Here is a 12,788-nt window from a genome sequence, read left to right on the forward strand (position 1 = left end):
CATTCTTTGTGCGTTATGGGGACAATCCACTACCATTCTAAAGGCTAGACAATTATGAGAATGGTTCTTTTTTTAATCCGAGAAATTATTTTTAGCTGGTAATTGGGTGGTTGGCAGCAAATTCTCCATGGGCTGCTGCTTTCTGGATGCTCCAGCACAAAATCTGCAGTGCAGGTTTCTGATGAACTTAATTCTATGCCTCAATGCTTTAATTTTCAGCATCCTCTTGTGATTTATTCTCTGTAATGAAAGATTTCACTATTGCTGATTTGCCAGCATTCGTTAATAATAATAATAATCCTTGCATTTGATATAGCGTCTTATCACGTTATTGAGACGTCTCGAAACCCTTCACAGGCTATACTCTAAAGTGTAGTGACTGTGTGTTTTGTTTTTCGTTATGAAGTAATGGCAACTAATCATTTTATTATCTGGTTTATCACTGTCATAACCCGTAAATATTAACTTTTGTTTCTAGAAGGGAAACACAAAAATATTGCTTGTATTGCGATCTGAGCGCAAGATACTGCAAGAACATTTGCAGATGGCAACAAGTTGGGGAGAAAGGGAGAGGAGAACTGTGGAATCAGAGCTGCTTTAATGATGCTCTAATCATCCGCCACACATTTAACTACTGAGATATAATTTGCTTTTTCTCTGCATCCACTGTGTGCAGAACTCAATTCAAACTCAGAGAATGCATTTGATGGATCAAACATGTTCTTATCTCTGCAATTTTGAATGTTTGGGGTCTTTTTATGGGTCTTGTTAAAAAAAATGCTACTTTTTCCAAAATCCCCTTTACAACATTCCCGCAACTCAGCAGGTCCTGCCATTTCTTATACAAAAGACTGGTTGGGTGATATAGTGCTATGAACTGCAGTAGAGATAAACACAAGTTATTTGTGCTAAAACCCAAATGCACAGTGCAACAATAAACCAGAGCTCAAATGCAGTGCATCAGAGAGATAGAATGTTTTTTTGCTTCCTTCCACAGTCCCCTTAATGGAAAGCTGCTGATCACAGCTGCATAATAGTTGGGTGCGCTCTGCAGAGCACAAATGTCTCACCACAGGGTATTGTATAGATCCCTGTTATTCTCGTGCTCTTTCAAGTAGTGGCATCACGATGCCTAGTCACTCTGGTCACCCACAGTTTGTTTCAAAACAGTGTTGTTTAGGTGTCAAGCCTGACTTTTATTGGTGTTCTGAGTCAGAATATAACAATAAATAATAATCCTTGCATTTGATATAGCGCTTTTGGGAGGACGTCCCAAAGCGCTTTACAGAACACACTGTAAAGTGAATTGACTGTATATTTGTGGGTGAACGCGGCAGCCAATTGCGCACAGCAATGTCCCACAAACAGTCGTGGATTGAAAATGACCGATTTATTATCGTTTTTTGTTTTGGAGGGATTATTATTAAGCTCTGTGTGGAGTAAGGAAACTTGCCCGAGGTTTCGCCCTCTGCCTGGAATTGAACTCAGGTCTCTCACTTGCAAAGCGAGTGCTCTAATAATAATAATAATAATAATAATAGCACTGAGCTGCAGGACTCCACTCCAATATAGTGCCTCACCACGACTTTGAGACGTCTCGAAAGCGCTTCACAGGACATTGCGGTAAAGTGTAGTGACTGTGCATTCTCTCGGGGGGGGGGGGGGGGGGCGGACGATGGGTGGGTGGGGAGAGGAGCGGTCGGTCTGGACATCTCGGGGGCGACGGGATCAGGCGCCGTACCAAATGGAAGGATTATTATTATTATTATTATTATTCAGAGGGGGAGCAATGGGACACACACACTCACACACACATATATATCCTAATGCTGTGCTCAGCTGTGCTCGAGTCACGTGCCCACACCGCTCTGGCCCCGCCCCCTCTCCCTCCCGCCCCGCCCCCTCTCCCTCTCCCGGATGACGCGCTCCGCTCGCGCGCGCGCGCAGACGGGTCGAGGACGGAGTGACTTTGGCGGTGGTGGTGGGGGGGGGGGGGGGTGGCGACCCTTGCAACGGTTCACCCGGGAGCGGTACCCCGGTCCCTGACCCGGTGGCGGTGTGTAGCAGCGATTTGACCTGCAGGAGGCGTCAGAGAGCGACGGGGAGGTCAATTTCGCGGGGAGCGGAGGGGTAGAAAGACAGTGGGATCCCCCCCCCGGTGTTTGGCACAGTCCAAAGGGAGGGAGGGAGGGAGCACAATCGGCTCTTCCCTCCTCCTTCCCGCCCTCCCGCCCCGCGCTCGGCTGTTCCAATCCCCCGCTTCCAACCGCTTGGCTGTCCTCTCCCTCCCTCCCTCCGCTTAACTCGACTCAACCCGACCACCTCGCTCTGGGGTTCGGCGCCGGCCAAGATGGCGGCCGCGGCTCGGGCTCTGCGGTGGTGGCGGCGGCGGAGAGGAGGGCGAGCCGCCGAGGGGATGTGACGAGGGGAGGGCCCGACAGACAGAGAGAGAGAGACAGACAGACGGACAGACAGACAGAGAGAGAGAGAGAGACAGACACACGGACAGAGAGAGGGAGAGAGAGAGAGAGAGGAAAAACCCACCAGAATAAGAAGGAAGTTTTACAGTCGTATTTTTTTTCCCCCCTTCTTCTTCTCTTCATCTTCCTCCCTCTCCCGTTCGAATTCGTCGTGTGCGCGCGTGTGAGAAGGAAAGGAAAGAAAAAAAATTTTTTTTGAGGGGGGGGGGGGGGGGGGAAAGAGGAGAGAAGAGAGCGACCGAGAGAGAGAGAGGGAGAGAAGGGGAGGGAGTGAGGGAAGGAGAGAAGGGGAGGGGGTAAAAAAAAATAGAGAGAGGAAGCCAAGTTCAACCCTCCCGCTCCCCGCCTTTTTTTTTCTTTCCCTCTCTTTTTGTGTGTGTGTGTGTGTTAGTCAGTCAGTCAGTTCGCTCACACATTTCCCTCTCCCCCCTCCCCCCTCCCCCCTCCCTCAGCAACCACCACCTCTCCCTCTTTCCCTCTCTCTCTCTTATTTTAAAAAAAAGTCTTCGGACTTCCAATTCCTCCTCCTCCTCCTTCTACTTCTTCTTCATTATTCCTTCCTCCTCTTCTTCATTCCCTCCTCTTCTTCATCCCCCACCCCCTCTCTCTCCTCTCTCTCTCTCTCTCTCAACCCCCCCTTCCCACCAACCCATCCTTTCCTCTCTCTCTCACACACTCACTCACTCGCTCATACGCTCATCTCTCCCTTCCCTCCTCCTCTTTTTGTGTAGGGGGAGGGAGGGAGAGAGAGAGAGCGTGTGTGTGTGTGTGTGTGTTTTTTTTTAAGATTGATCTCATCTCTCTCTCTCTATATATATATCTATATTATTGGAGAGAGGGAGGGAGGGAGGAGGTGGTGGGGTGGGTGAGTGGGTGTAGGGAGGGGGTAGAGAGAGAGAGAGGAGGAAATTTTTTTTTCCGATCGTCACAAAATAAAAGACAATAGCATGATAGTACCAGGAGGAACATGGGTGAGAAGCACGAATTGCGTCTTAAAAGCCCAGCGGGCGCCGAACCCGCCGTTTATCCTTGGCCGTTACCAGTCTATGTAAGTCTCTGTGTCTGTCTCTCTGTGTCTCTGTGTGTGTGTGTGTGTGTTCGTTCGTTTATTGGGGGGATTGGTGTGTGTGTTCGTGTGTGTGTGTGTGAGAGAGAGAGTGAGAGAGAGAGAGGGGTTGAGAAAGGGAGGGAAAGAAAGACATTAGAAAAGAGACGCCGTTTTAAGCGCGGGGCCGACCGGCGGCAACATGGAGGGAGGGGGGGAAAGGGTTGAGAGAGAGAGAGAGAGGGGGGAAAGGGTTGAGAGAGAGAGAGGGGGTAAAGGGTTGAGATAGAGATAGAGAGAGAGAGAGGGGGGGAAAGGGTTGAGAGAGAGAGAGAGAGGGGGGAAAGGGGGAACGTAAAAGGCCGCCCTGGGCCCAGCCAACAACACCGTTCTCCCCACTAAACTCTCTCCCTTTCTCTCTCTCTCTCTATCCTCCTCTCCTTCTCTCCTTTCTCCCTCTCTCTCCTCCCCTCCTCTCCTTTCTCTCTCTCTTTCTCTCTCTCTTCCCCCCCCCCACTCCCTCCCTTTTACCTTCACTCGACCCACGGGATCGAGTCCCCCTTGTTCGTATTTTAAGTTGCTATCTTGTTTTTTTTATGGCTCGTGAACAACATTTACAGTGAGATTGGGGCTTTATATGGATGTGTGTGTGTGTGTGTGGTGGTGGCGGTGTGTGTGTTGTAGAGAGGAGAGAGAGAGAGAGAGAGCGAGAAAGAACGAGGGGGGAATTCTTTTGTGTTTAAAAATAAACCATAGACGACGCTTGGTCGGTCTGTCTGTCTGTCTGCCTTTCTGTCGGTTGGTGTGTTTGCTTGTCTGTGTACCCCCCCCCCCCCCCCCCCACACACACACACACCCCACACCCATCCCCAGGCTTGGCTTTGGCTTGTGGGGGGGGAGTCATGCTCCTTTGCATTTGGTACGGCGCCTTATCACGTCTTCAAGACGTCTCAAAGTTGCTCCACGGAATATACTGTAAAGGGAATTGACCGTATTTTTGCGGGTGAAACGTGTTGGCGGCTGCGAGCTGGTGTCAGCCCGCCCTGCGTGCCGTGCCGTGCGTGCGTGCGGCCTGCCGGCGACAAGCCGTCGTTTATTTTCTCTTGGTCTCCTGGAGCTTGAGCTGAGCCCCAATTAATTTCTCTCTCCGGCTGTCCTCTGTTCAAAGGGTGACTTGGGGAGGGAGGGAGGGAGAGAGACAGGCAGGCAGGCAGACAGGAACTGGGATAGTCTGCTTGAGCTGGCTGATGCTGAGTTTGATTCAAGTAATAATGAGTCTTTGGGATCTTAAATAAATCCACCCTCGATTGACGAGTTTTATTTCATAGGTTGGGTGGGGAGGGAATGCGTTTAATCTTTCAGTACAATAGCAAAGGAAGGGTGTGTGTGTGTGTCTGTGTTTGGCACAGCGACTTTTTTTTATGATTCATTTGGACTTTCCCCTCCCAGGGTTGGTTAACGGCCGTGAGGATTCGGGTTCAATGTAGATTGTTGGTTGAGACCTGGGGGGGGGGTTTAAGACCAAATGGGATCTTGTGTATGTGCGTTTTCATGCCGGACGGTTCCATGTACAGTGCTTGTAATTGTGTGTCTTCGGGGGTTGAGTAGTGAGGGTTATACAGTAGTTTCGATTCTACAGTGGCTGCAGCACGTGCTAAATTTCCTCCCTTTTGCTCTGTGTTTGCTTTCTTTCTCTCTCTTCCACCCTCCTTCCCGCATCTCCCCTTGCTCTCCGGAGGCTGTAATTGCCGCAACGAGTCGTTAAGTGTCAAGTCTTTCTAGAACTGCCTTGTTATGACTCCGGAATGACTGGAATTCCTGAGGACTGCTGCTTTCACTGAAGTGTGGCATTTATAATGATTTGTGACGGTGTCTTATCTCAAGGGACCCCGGCGGCGGGCAAATGCCATTTCTTTTTCTTGAAATCGTTTGTAAAAATTATGCGGGTTTAAAAACATGTTTTTGTTTTGAAAGTTGGGGTAAATATTAGGTTAGGCGTGAGCATTGCCTGTCTTTCACTGTTCCGAGGATCATGCCTTGTTATTATTTGATAGTGAGTGCTTTGCTCAGTGCTGACGTCCTTCTGGGCTGTGGGAAGGGAGACTCACTTTGGCACATCAGCACGAAACAGCTGTTGGCTCAAAACGATACCCCAGTAGATTAGCCCTGGGAAAGAACCGTTTTTTTTTTGAAAGGTTGTGGTATCTTCCTACCTTTCCTTTTATTAGAAATGCCACGTAATATCGCAAGCTAGTAATTTGACTAATACTGTATATTTAATTACCGTAAGCTGTTTACTTGGTGAAAAGTTGGAAGACTGCTGTCAACCACCCTCACCAATCTGTTGTGCGTGTCTTGCAATTTAACCGTTTTTGTTGTAGACAAGGCATTGGAACATTCAAACATACTTTATTGTACAGCAGAAAAACATAACTAGGAATGTTTCCAAATGCAATTAAAACCTGCCCAAGAATATTGCATTTGTTTTGGTAGATTTGGGGGGTCTGTTGACACTCAGATCATGTGATGTCATGTACCTCTGACCCTAACCCTATTTATAAAAAAGTACATCAACGTTTACCTCTAGTGCTCATACATGCAAGGTTACTAGGGCCTATTCATGCTCCGTGATGTGTGCATGCATACATCTGGAGTTTTGCTTGATGTTTCAGAACCCTGTAGACGTGAATATTTGGTGTGTAGATATCTGTTGTTTTACTTCATGGAGTTGAGGATCACAAATAAAATAGAACTGTCAGCAAGGAAATGCAAGACCAAACTTAGCAATTCGTGAATAAAATTAAGTATATGTATTTAAGATGTTCTGATTGAAAATTCATTTCCATTGGAAAGTCTTGTGTTTTCGGTTAACTTTATGGGGCTCCTAATACAACATATCTTGAGTTTGTGAATTCCACATACTTGACTTGTTGGGTCAGTTCCATTTGCAGTTGAGTGCAGCGAGATATATCGAGTTAGCTCTCTCAACCTTCTGTACAATATCCTCTGGTTGTTGCTGGTTTTGGATTCATTATTTTTTGTGCAGAGAGTAAAAGTATCTAGTCTCCAGTGACTGATAATTATACTGTGTCGCTCAAAATGCTATGTGGTATTTTACTTTTGCTTAATATGCTACATTTTAAAAAACAAAATTGGGGGAAAATGCATGTCCAAACGTTTTCTGCAGAAATAAGCACAGCTCCGATAAAACCATTAGTAATGTTGTAATTAGTTGGATGTCCCAAATGAATTTTCTAAGTACTAGTATAGGTTTTTTTACATATCATATGTGATCTGGGCATTAGCTGGCAGTGAAAAATCGAATTTAATGCAGAAATATGGCGAGTAATGCATTTTGGAATGAACAAAGTAGATGGAGACCCCAAATACTAACCTTGATGTTATGCAGGAGAACAATTTATAGGAGTACAGATCCACAGGACTTTAAAATGGGTTTGCAAGTTTTCAAGTTGTATAGGACACCTTGTTATAGAAAACATCAAATGAGTACAGTGAAGATTATCAGAGGCTTATAGTTATGTGGAGGAGCTTGAAAAGTTGCCTGTTTTTGTTGGAGCAATTAAGGAATGGATTGTGCAATGTATTCGTCCAACCTGGCATCTGACTTCAAAATCATATTGAATTCGGTGGATCCTTTCTAATCACCAACAATAATGATGACTGTCTTAATTTTGCTGATGTTGCACAATTTTTGTTGCTGTAAAGCTTATACAAGTTTCAACGCAAGAACATTTGGTGATTCATCTTTTGGGTGGCCATCCATTTGGCCCATATGTGCAAATATGATTCACTGTAGAGGAACATTGATTTCCAGATCATGAGTTGAGCTTAGGTTCACCTAAGCATCACTCTGAGGAGTGTTCTTAAAATGAATTAAAAATATAATGGATCTATGTTTGCATTGATTTACAAAGCTGGTAAAAGCGATCAGGCGCCCAGTGGGACTTGCTGAAAGCAATTTGTCATCTCTGCAGCTGGACTGTAACTATCAGACATTGAAAGTTTCAATCGTTGGGTTGAATTGAGATGCAGTGAGATTCTAAGGATATTTTGCAGTCAATAATGGTCGAGGATAAAAGACTGAATTCAATCTAAAATAACTGGTCGGATAATCTCTAAATTTCTCATCCTCACCAAGTGTGTGTGTTTTCTTTTACCATACATTTATAAAAGCACTGTGAGAAGATTTATACATAGCAAATATCACATTTAATGGGTTATAGAAAAAGTAAGATTGGAACTGATCTTTGAAGCTGCTTTTCTGGGTTCAGCGTTTCTCCTGAGGAGAATGTTCCCCACCCATATCTGTCTTGTTGTCTTTCTCTCCTGCAGGCTGGACCTTGATGCCCATAGATATGATCATTGCAAGTGAAACTTTGAAACCAGAAAAAAAGCTAGAGCTTTGGAAAATAAATAAGTTTCAAACAAATTCTTTGAAGTTTTCTTTGTGTGGGTTCAGTATTTTTCTTGAAGAGGGTGTTTCCTTCTATCCTGCTGCCCTACTCTCCTATTGAACTTAATCCCCATAGTTACAATGAATTACAGATGCAGCCTTTGTATAAAGTGCTAGAACTTAGACCTACACCCCTTCCCCAAACAAAGTCACAAACCATGTGTGGGAGAAATTGAAAATATACAGGTCGGGTCGAATTATATTTCTTAACCATATTGAAAAAACATAAAGTCAGACAGCAGAATCGGTTGGTGTTTTTCATCGGACATTACTTGAAATAATTAGTTACTCTTAGTATTTTTTAGATGAAACTTGGAAATATCTGTGGTTACAGTGGCAAAATTTGGGTTTGCCCCTGGATTAAGTCGCGAACACCACAATGTAGTCACTCACTCAATATCCTAGCTATTCGAGTATTTTATACTTTATAGTTACTGTACTTTGGACAACTAGTCAACACTGATAAGTAGTCATTCGAGCTGTTTTCCTTGGGGCGATGAGTTTTTAAACCAATCATGAAAGGATTGCTCTTAAGGGAGGCAGCATAGACACGGTGGGCTGAATGGCTTTCCCTCTTTTGTTCTGTAAATTTCTATGGTTCTAAATACAAATTTTAAATGGGTAAATAACAATAGATTTTAGCTGGAGTAATGATAAAAATGTTAATGCTCAAACAGATAATTTTCTCAATATAAATCAGATAAGATGCACCTGGTGTATCTGATTTGAATATTAAAATACCCAACACTGGTTCTTTCTAAAAGTATGCAAGTGCTGAATTTTTCATAGGCTAGATATGTTCCTGTAAATAGGAATGTGTTTCTTCAAAAATTGTTAGGTTAGCAATCATTAAACGGATATTTAATATTTCCAACATTCGTAGTTTTAACTTTTAAAACTAAAAAGTCACACTGGTTTGTGTTCTAATGATTAAAACAATTAGAACAGAGGGAGTTACTATACATATAAGCTTGTACTATACTATACTTATAAGCTACACTGAATATTTGTTGAAACTGGATACCAAAAGCACAGGTTTGCATAAATGGCATCTGCATATTGAGCACAGTCGCAAATTTTACTTTTTTTAAAAAAAAACTTGGAATCTTAATTCTTTTCAAATAAGTTTAGCAATTTACAGATTGTTGTGTCTTTTGTTTCAGGACAAACACCACGATGCTGCTCATGAAATTATTGAAACCATTCGGTAAGGACTGAACTTCAATTTCATTTGTTTTTCGATGGGCTTTGTTCGGAAACAGAATGTCACAATTGAGACAACCCTCTGTGGCGTTCTCGGTAGTCCAGTTCTTCAGAGTGCATATTCCATTCCATTGAACATCTCTGGAATTTCCATATATAGGTGGGATGCATGGAAATGTTTGGTTCGAATACTCTTAAGCGCAGTGATGGTTTTCTGCATGTGTCAGACACCCGGCTGACCCACAAAAAAAATATTCCTTTGTTTGCATAGCTGTTGACTGACTCGGAGTTTATAAGCTTTTTTCCCCTAGTTATGTATGGCACAGTGCCACAGGGTAGTTTACTGATATGATGTGAAATGGTAAAGAGAAAAAAGTAACTTGTGGATTGAGGTAAGCTAAAGGCTGTTGTTTTATTTCACAGGTGGGTTTGTGAGGAGGTCCCGGATCTTAAACTTGCAATGGAAAATTATGTGTTAGTGGACTATGATACCAAATGGTAAGATTTAATACTGAATTGCATCAATGCTTCACATGTCTTTTATAAATAATACAGAATGGTCATTGTTCAAGTCTAACAATGTTTACTGGGATACTGTGCCAACTACTGTACGAACATTGTCACAAACTTGTATTGATAACAAGTGTTTCTATGTCACACTATTTTATGTTGTCACTGGTAAAGCCAGTGAGTATCATCCATTGCGTTGGATTGTACTCAATAACTGTTTTCGAAATGTTTAACGTTGTTTTTCTGAAATTATATATGCAATTTCTTCTAGCTTTGAAAGTATGCAGAAGTTATGTGAAAAGTACAACAGAGCAATGGATAGCATTCAGCAATTGGTATGTACTTATGTATTGGAACAGTGTTTAATTCTGTATGTTAAATTAATTCACAGGAGGGAGGGTGGAACAAGGAGAAACAATAAAATATGATTTCCCAACTTGTACCTTATTTGGCCATTGCAAAGCACTTTCAAACTGAATTTAGTGCTTTCTATGAATTTGATCAAATAATGGGGTGATTGTTGGTAATTGTGTACATTTTAGGAGTGTGTGGGGTGGATGCATGTCTCTGAAATAAGCTTGCCTTGAGCTTGAGCATGTCCACTTCTGTCGTTATTTAAAACAGTGGAAAGGGACTACACAACCAATGAAACTGAACACTCGGCCTTGCAATGGCCTGCTTCGACATATTCTGCAACAGGTCTACAACCACTCGGTGACTGATCCAGAGAAACTTAACAATTATGAACCCTTTTCCCCTGAGGTTTATGGAGAAACATCCTTTGATTTAGTTGCTCAGATGATTGATGAAATCAAAATGATGGAAGATGATACATTTGTTGATTTAGGAAGTGGTAAGTTCCGTTTGTTTAGCTGTGTAATTTACTGAACGATATCAAAAATGTTGTCTGGATGACATTTGATTGACAGTACTTTTTGCATGTCTTCCTCGTTCTATTTGCACAGTTTTTATCGGCTAAATTGGGGCATATTCATTATCGATTTCTTTTACTTTCTTTACTCCAGGAGTAGGTCAAGTAGTGTTGCAGGTTGCTGCAGCTACGCATTGCAGGCACTATTATGGTGTAGAAAAGGCAGAGATCCCAGCAAAATACGCAGAGGTAAATCACACATTTTGCAAAGTATATTTTGAAGAACTGCCCATGATATTAAGCAAAGTATAACCTGAAATTTGTATGCATCTGTAAACAGTCAATGGATAACGAATTCAGAAAATGGATGCGGTGGTATGGGAAGAAGTATGGCGAGTACACAGTGAGTATTGTCACTCAAAGATTTCTAAATCTTAACTGCTCCCATCATAATGAAATTATAAACCGTGACCTACCTTGGTCTCCCAAGTACACATTCCGTGGATCTACATGTGCTTCTTGATTTCCTCTCACTTGTTGCCAACCCATTGTCATTCATTAAGTTGAACCTTTGATTACAATTTGTTTTAAAAGTTTAAGAATTGATCGTTGTGGTATCAAGAACTCTGAAATTCCAAGAAATAAAAATGTTTAATACTACTGTAACACTGAAATCTAGTGTTTCAATGGGCTGATATATTGGCAGAGAATAGTTATTATAATGTAGGGCAGTTTGAATTTAGAATTTTGGACTTGCTCGATAAGTTGGACTATACTCGATAAGTTGGACTAAAGAGATTTTTGTACCAGTACCTACGATTACATAGATTGTTATTGATGTGCTTGCTTACGTCTTAGTTATCGATTTGAAAACCTAACTGAAGGATGCATACACAAATATAACTTATTGTATAATTTGTTCTTCCTCCTTTCAGCTGGAAAGAGGGGACTTTTTGTCAGAAGAATGGAGAGATAAAATTGCTAATACAAGGTGACCAGTCCCACAGTATTGCCTAATAAACCTAGAAGAATGTTTTGTTAACTTTATTGAGGATATGTCTCATTGTTTCTCACTCAGGTTAATGACGCGCAAATGTGACATTCGTAACTGGGTTGTGGTCAACTTTGTGCATGGTGATCTGCATGTTTTTGTGCCACATCTATTTTTATATTGTTTATTTGTAAGAGAAATGCCTCTATCTTTCTGTCCTGTAAGTTTCTGTGGTTAAAGCTGATTTGTGAATGCAGCTTATCCCTTGTAGCATTGAGTAGGAATTGATTCAGTGGTGGGGCTTGTTGCAATTTAAGAACAAATTGTTTAAGTGTTTAAAATTTGAGTATTAAAAGTTAATTTGTAGAACTATTTTTTTGCTCCATGTTTAATTCTAACCTAATATGAAAAGTTGTCCTGATTTTCTTCTGTTTTTGTGATGCAACTGTATATGACTTGAGGTTATATTTTCAGTATTTTTTTCCAGTGTTGTGTTTGTGAATAATTTTGCCTTTGGTCCTGAGGTGGATCACCAGCTGAAAGAACGATTTGCAAACATGAAGGAAGGTAAGCATACAGTAGCTATGTATCTTTTATTTACATCAGAATTGACGTGCTTTTGTCCTTTTGCAAGCTTGTTTGGTTAATGTTTTTAAAATGTGGATGAGTACCTATTCACCTGAATACAAAACTAAGATGTGCATTCCTTTGTATGTGGCTGAAGATTTGATATTTATGATTTAGAAATTAGTCTTGTCAATGTTCTGTTTAGAAAAATAGCTCAGTAACCAAATATATTGGGTGTAAGAAGATTATTTAACTCGTAATTCATCATCTTTTGCAGGTGGCAAAATTGTCTCTTCCAAACCCTTTGCTCCATTGAACTTCAGAATAAACAGTCGAAATTTGAGTGGTACGTATGAAAATATTTAGCCATCGCTTCAAAGAGGTGTTTTATGTCCCGAGTTATGCAGTGCTTTTTGTGGCAATTCATCACCTAGCTCTCATTCTTTTTGCCGAGTTATAAAGAGCGGAGTGTTCCCTCAGCACTTTCTCAGTTATTAAAATGCGTGCTGGCAGAAAGTGCAACATTAATTGCGTGTTTTTGAAAGTGAAGCTCTGCAAGCCCCTTTTAACATGAGCAGCGATATTACTGGATGCTCCCTCCTAGTGTACCATGCATCAATTTTGGATAACCTTCGTCAAACTTACGT

The 12,788-nt window shown here is 42.1% G+C and overlaps 1 protein-coding gene across 3 annotated transcripts in view; it reads left to right on the plus strand.

The window, feature by feature from the left end:
- The first annotated feature begins 3,346 nt into the window (after positions 1-3,346).
- The window catches only part of dot1l (DOT1-like histone H3K79 methyltransferase), a 37,474-nt gene continuing 28,032 nt past the window's right edge, over positions 3,347-12,788 (plus strand). For all 3 annotated transcript variants that reach the window (XM_042342803.1, XM_042342805.1, XM_042342804.1), the window contains exons 1-10: positions 3,347-3,528; positions 9,163-9,206; positions 9,626-9,700; positions 9,984-10,047; positions 10,337-10,565; positions 10,738-10,832; positions 10,924-10,986; positions 11,519-11,574; positions 12,062-12,141; positions 12,419-12,487. In XM_042342803.1, coding sequence (XP_042198737.1) covers positions 3,448-3,528; positions 9,163-9,206; positions 9,626-9,700; positions 9,984-10,047; positions 10,337-10,565; positions 10,738-10,832; positions 10,924-10,986; positions 11,519-11,574; positions 12,062-12,141; positions 12,419-12,487 — 856 coding nt within the window. In that variant the 5' untranslated portion in view covers positions 3,347-3,447. The remainder of the gene's footprint in view (positions 3,529-9,162; positions 9,207-9,625; positions 9,701-9,983; positions 10,048-10,336; positions 10,566-10,737; positions 10,833-10,923; positions 10,987-11,518; positions 11,575-12,061; positions 12,142-12,418; positions 12,488-12,788) is intronic.

Source organism: Callorhinchus milii, unplaced genomic scaffold, assembly GCF_018977255.1.
Source record: "Callorhinchus milii isolate IMCB2004 unplaced genomic scaffold, IMCB_Cmil_1.0 Scaffold21, whole genome shotgun sequence".
NCBI classification, from domain to species: domain Eukaryota; kingdom Metazoa; phylum Chordata; class Chondrichthyes; order Chimaeriformes; family Callorhinchidae; genus Callorhinchus; species Callorhinchus milii.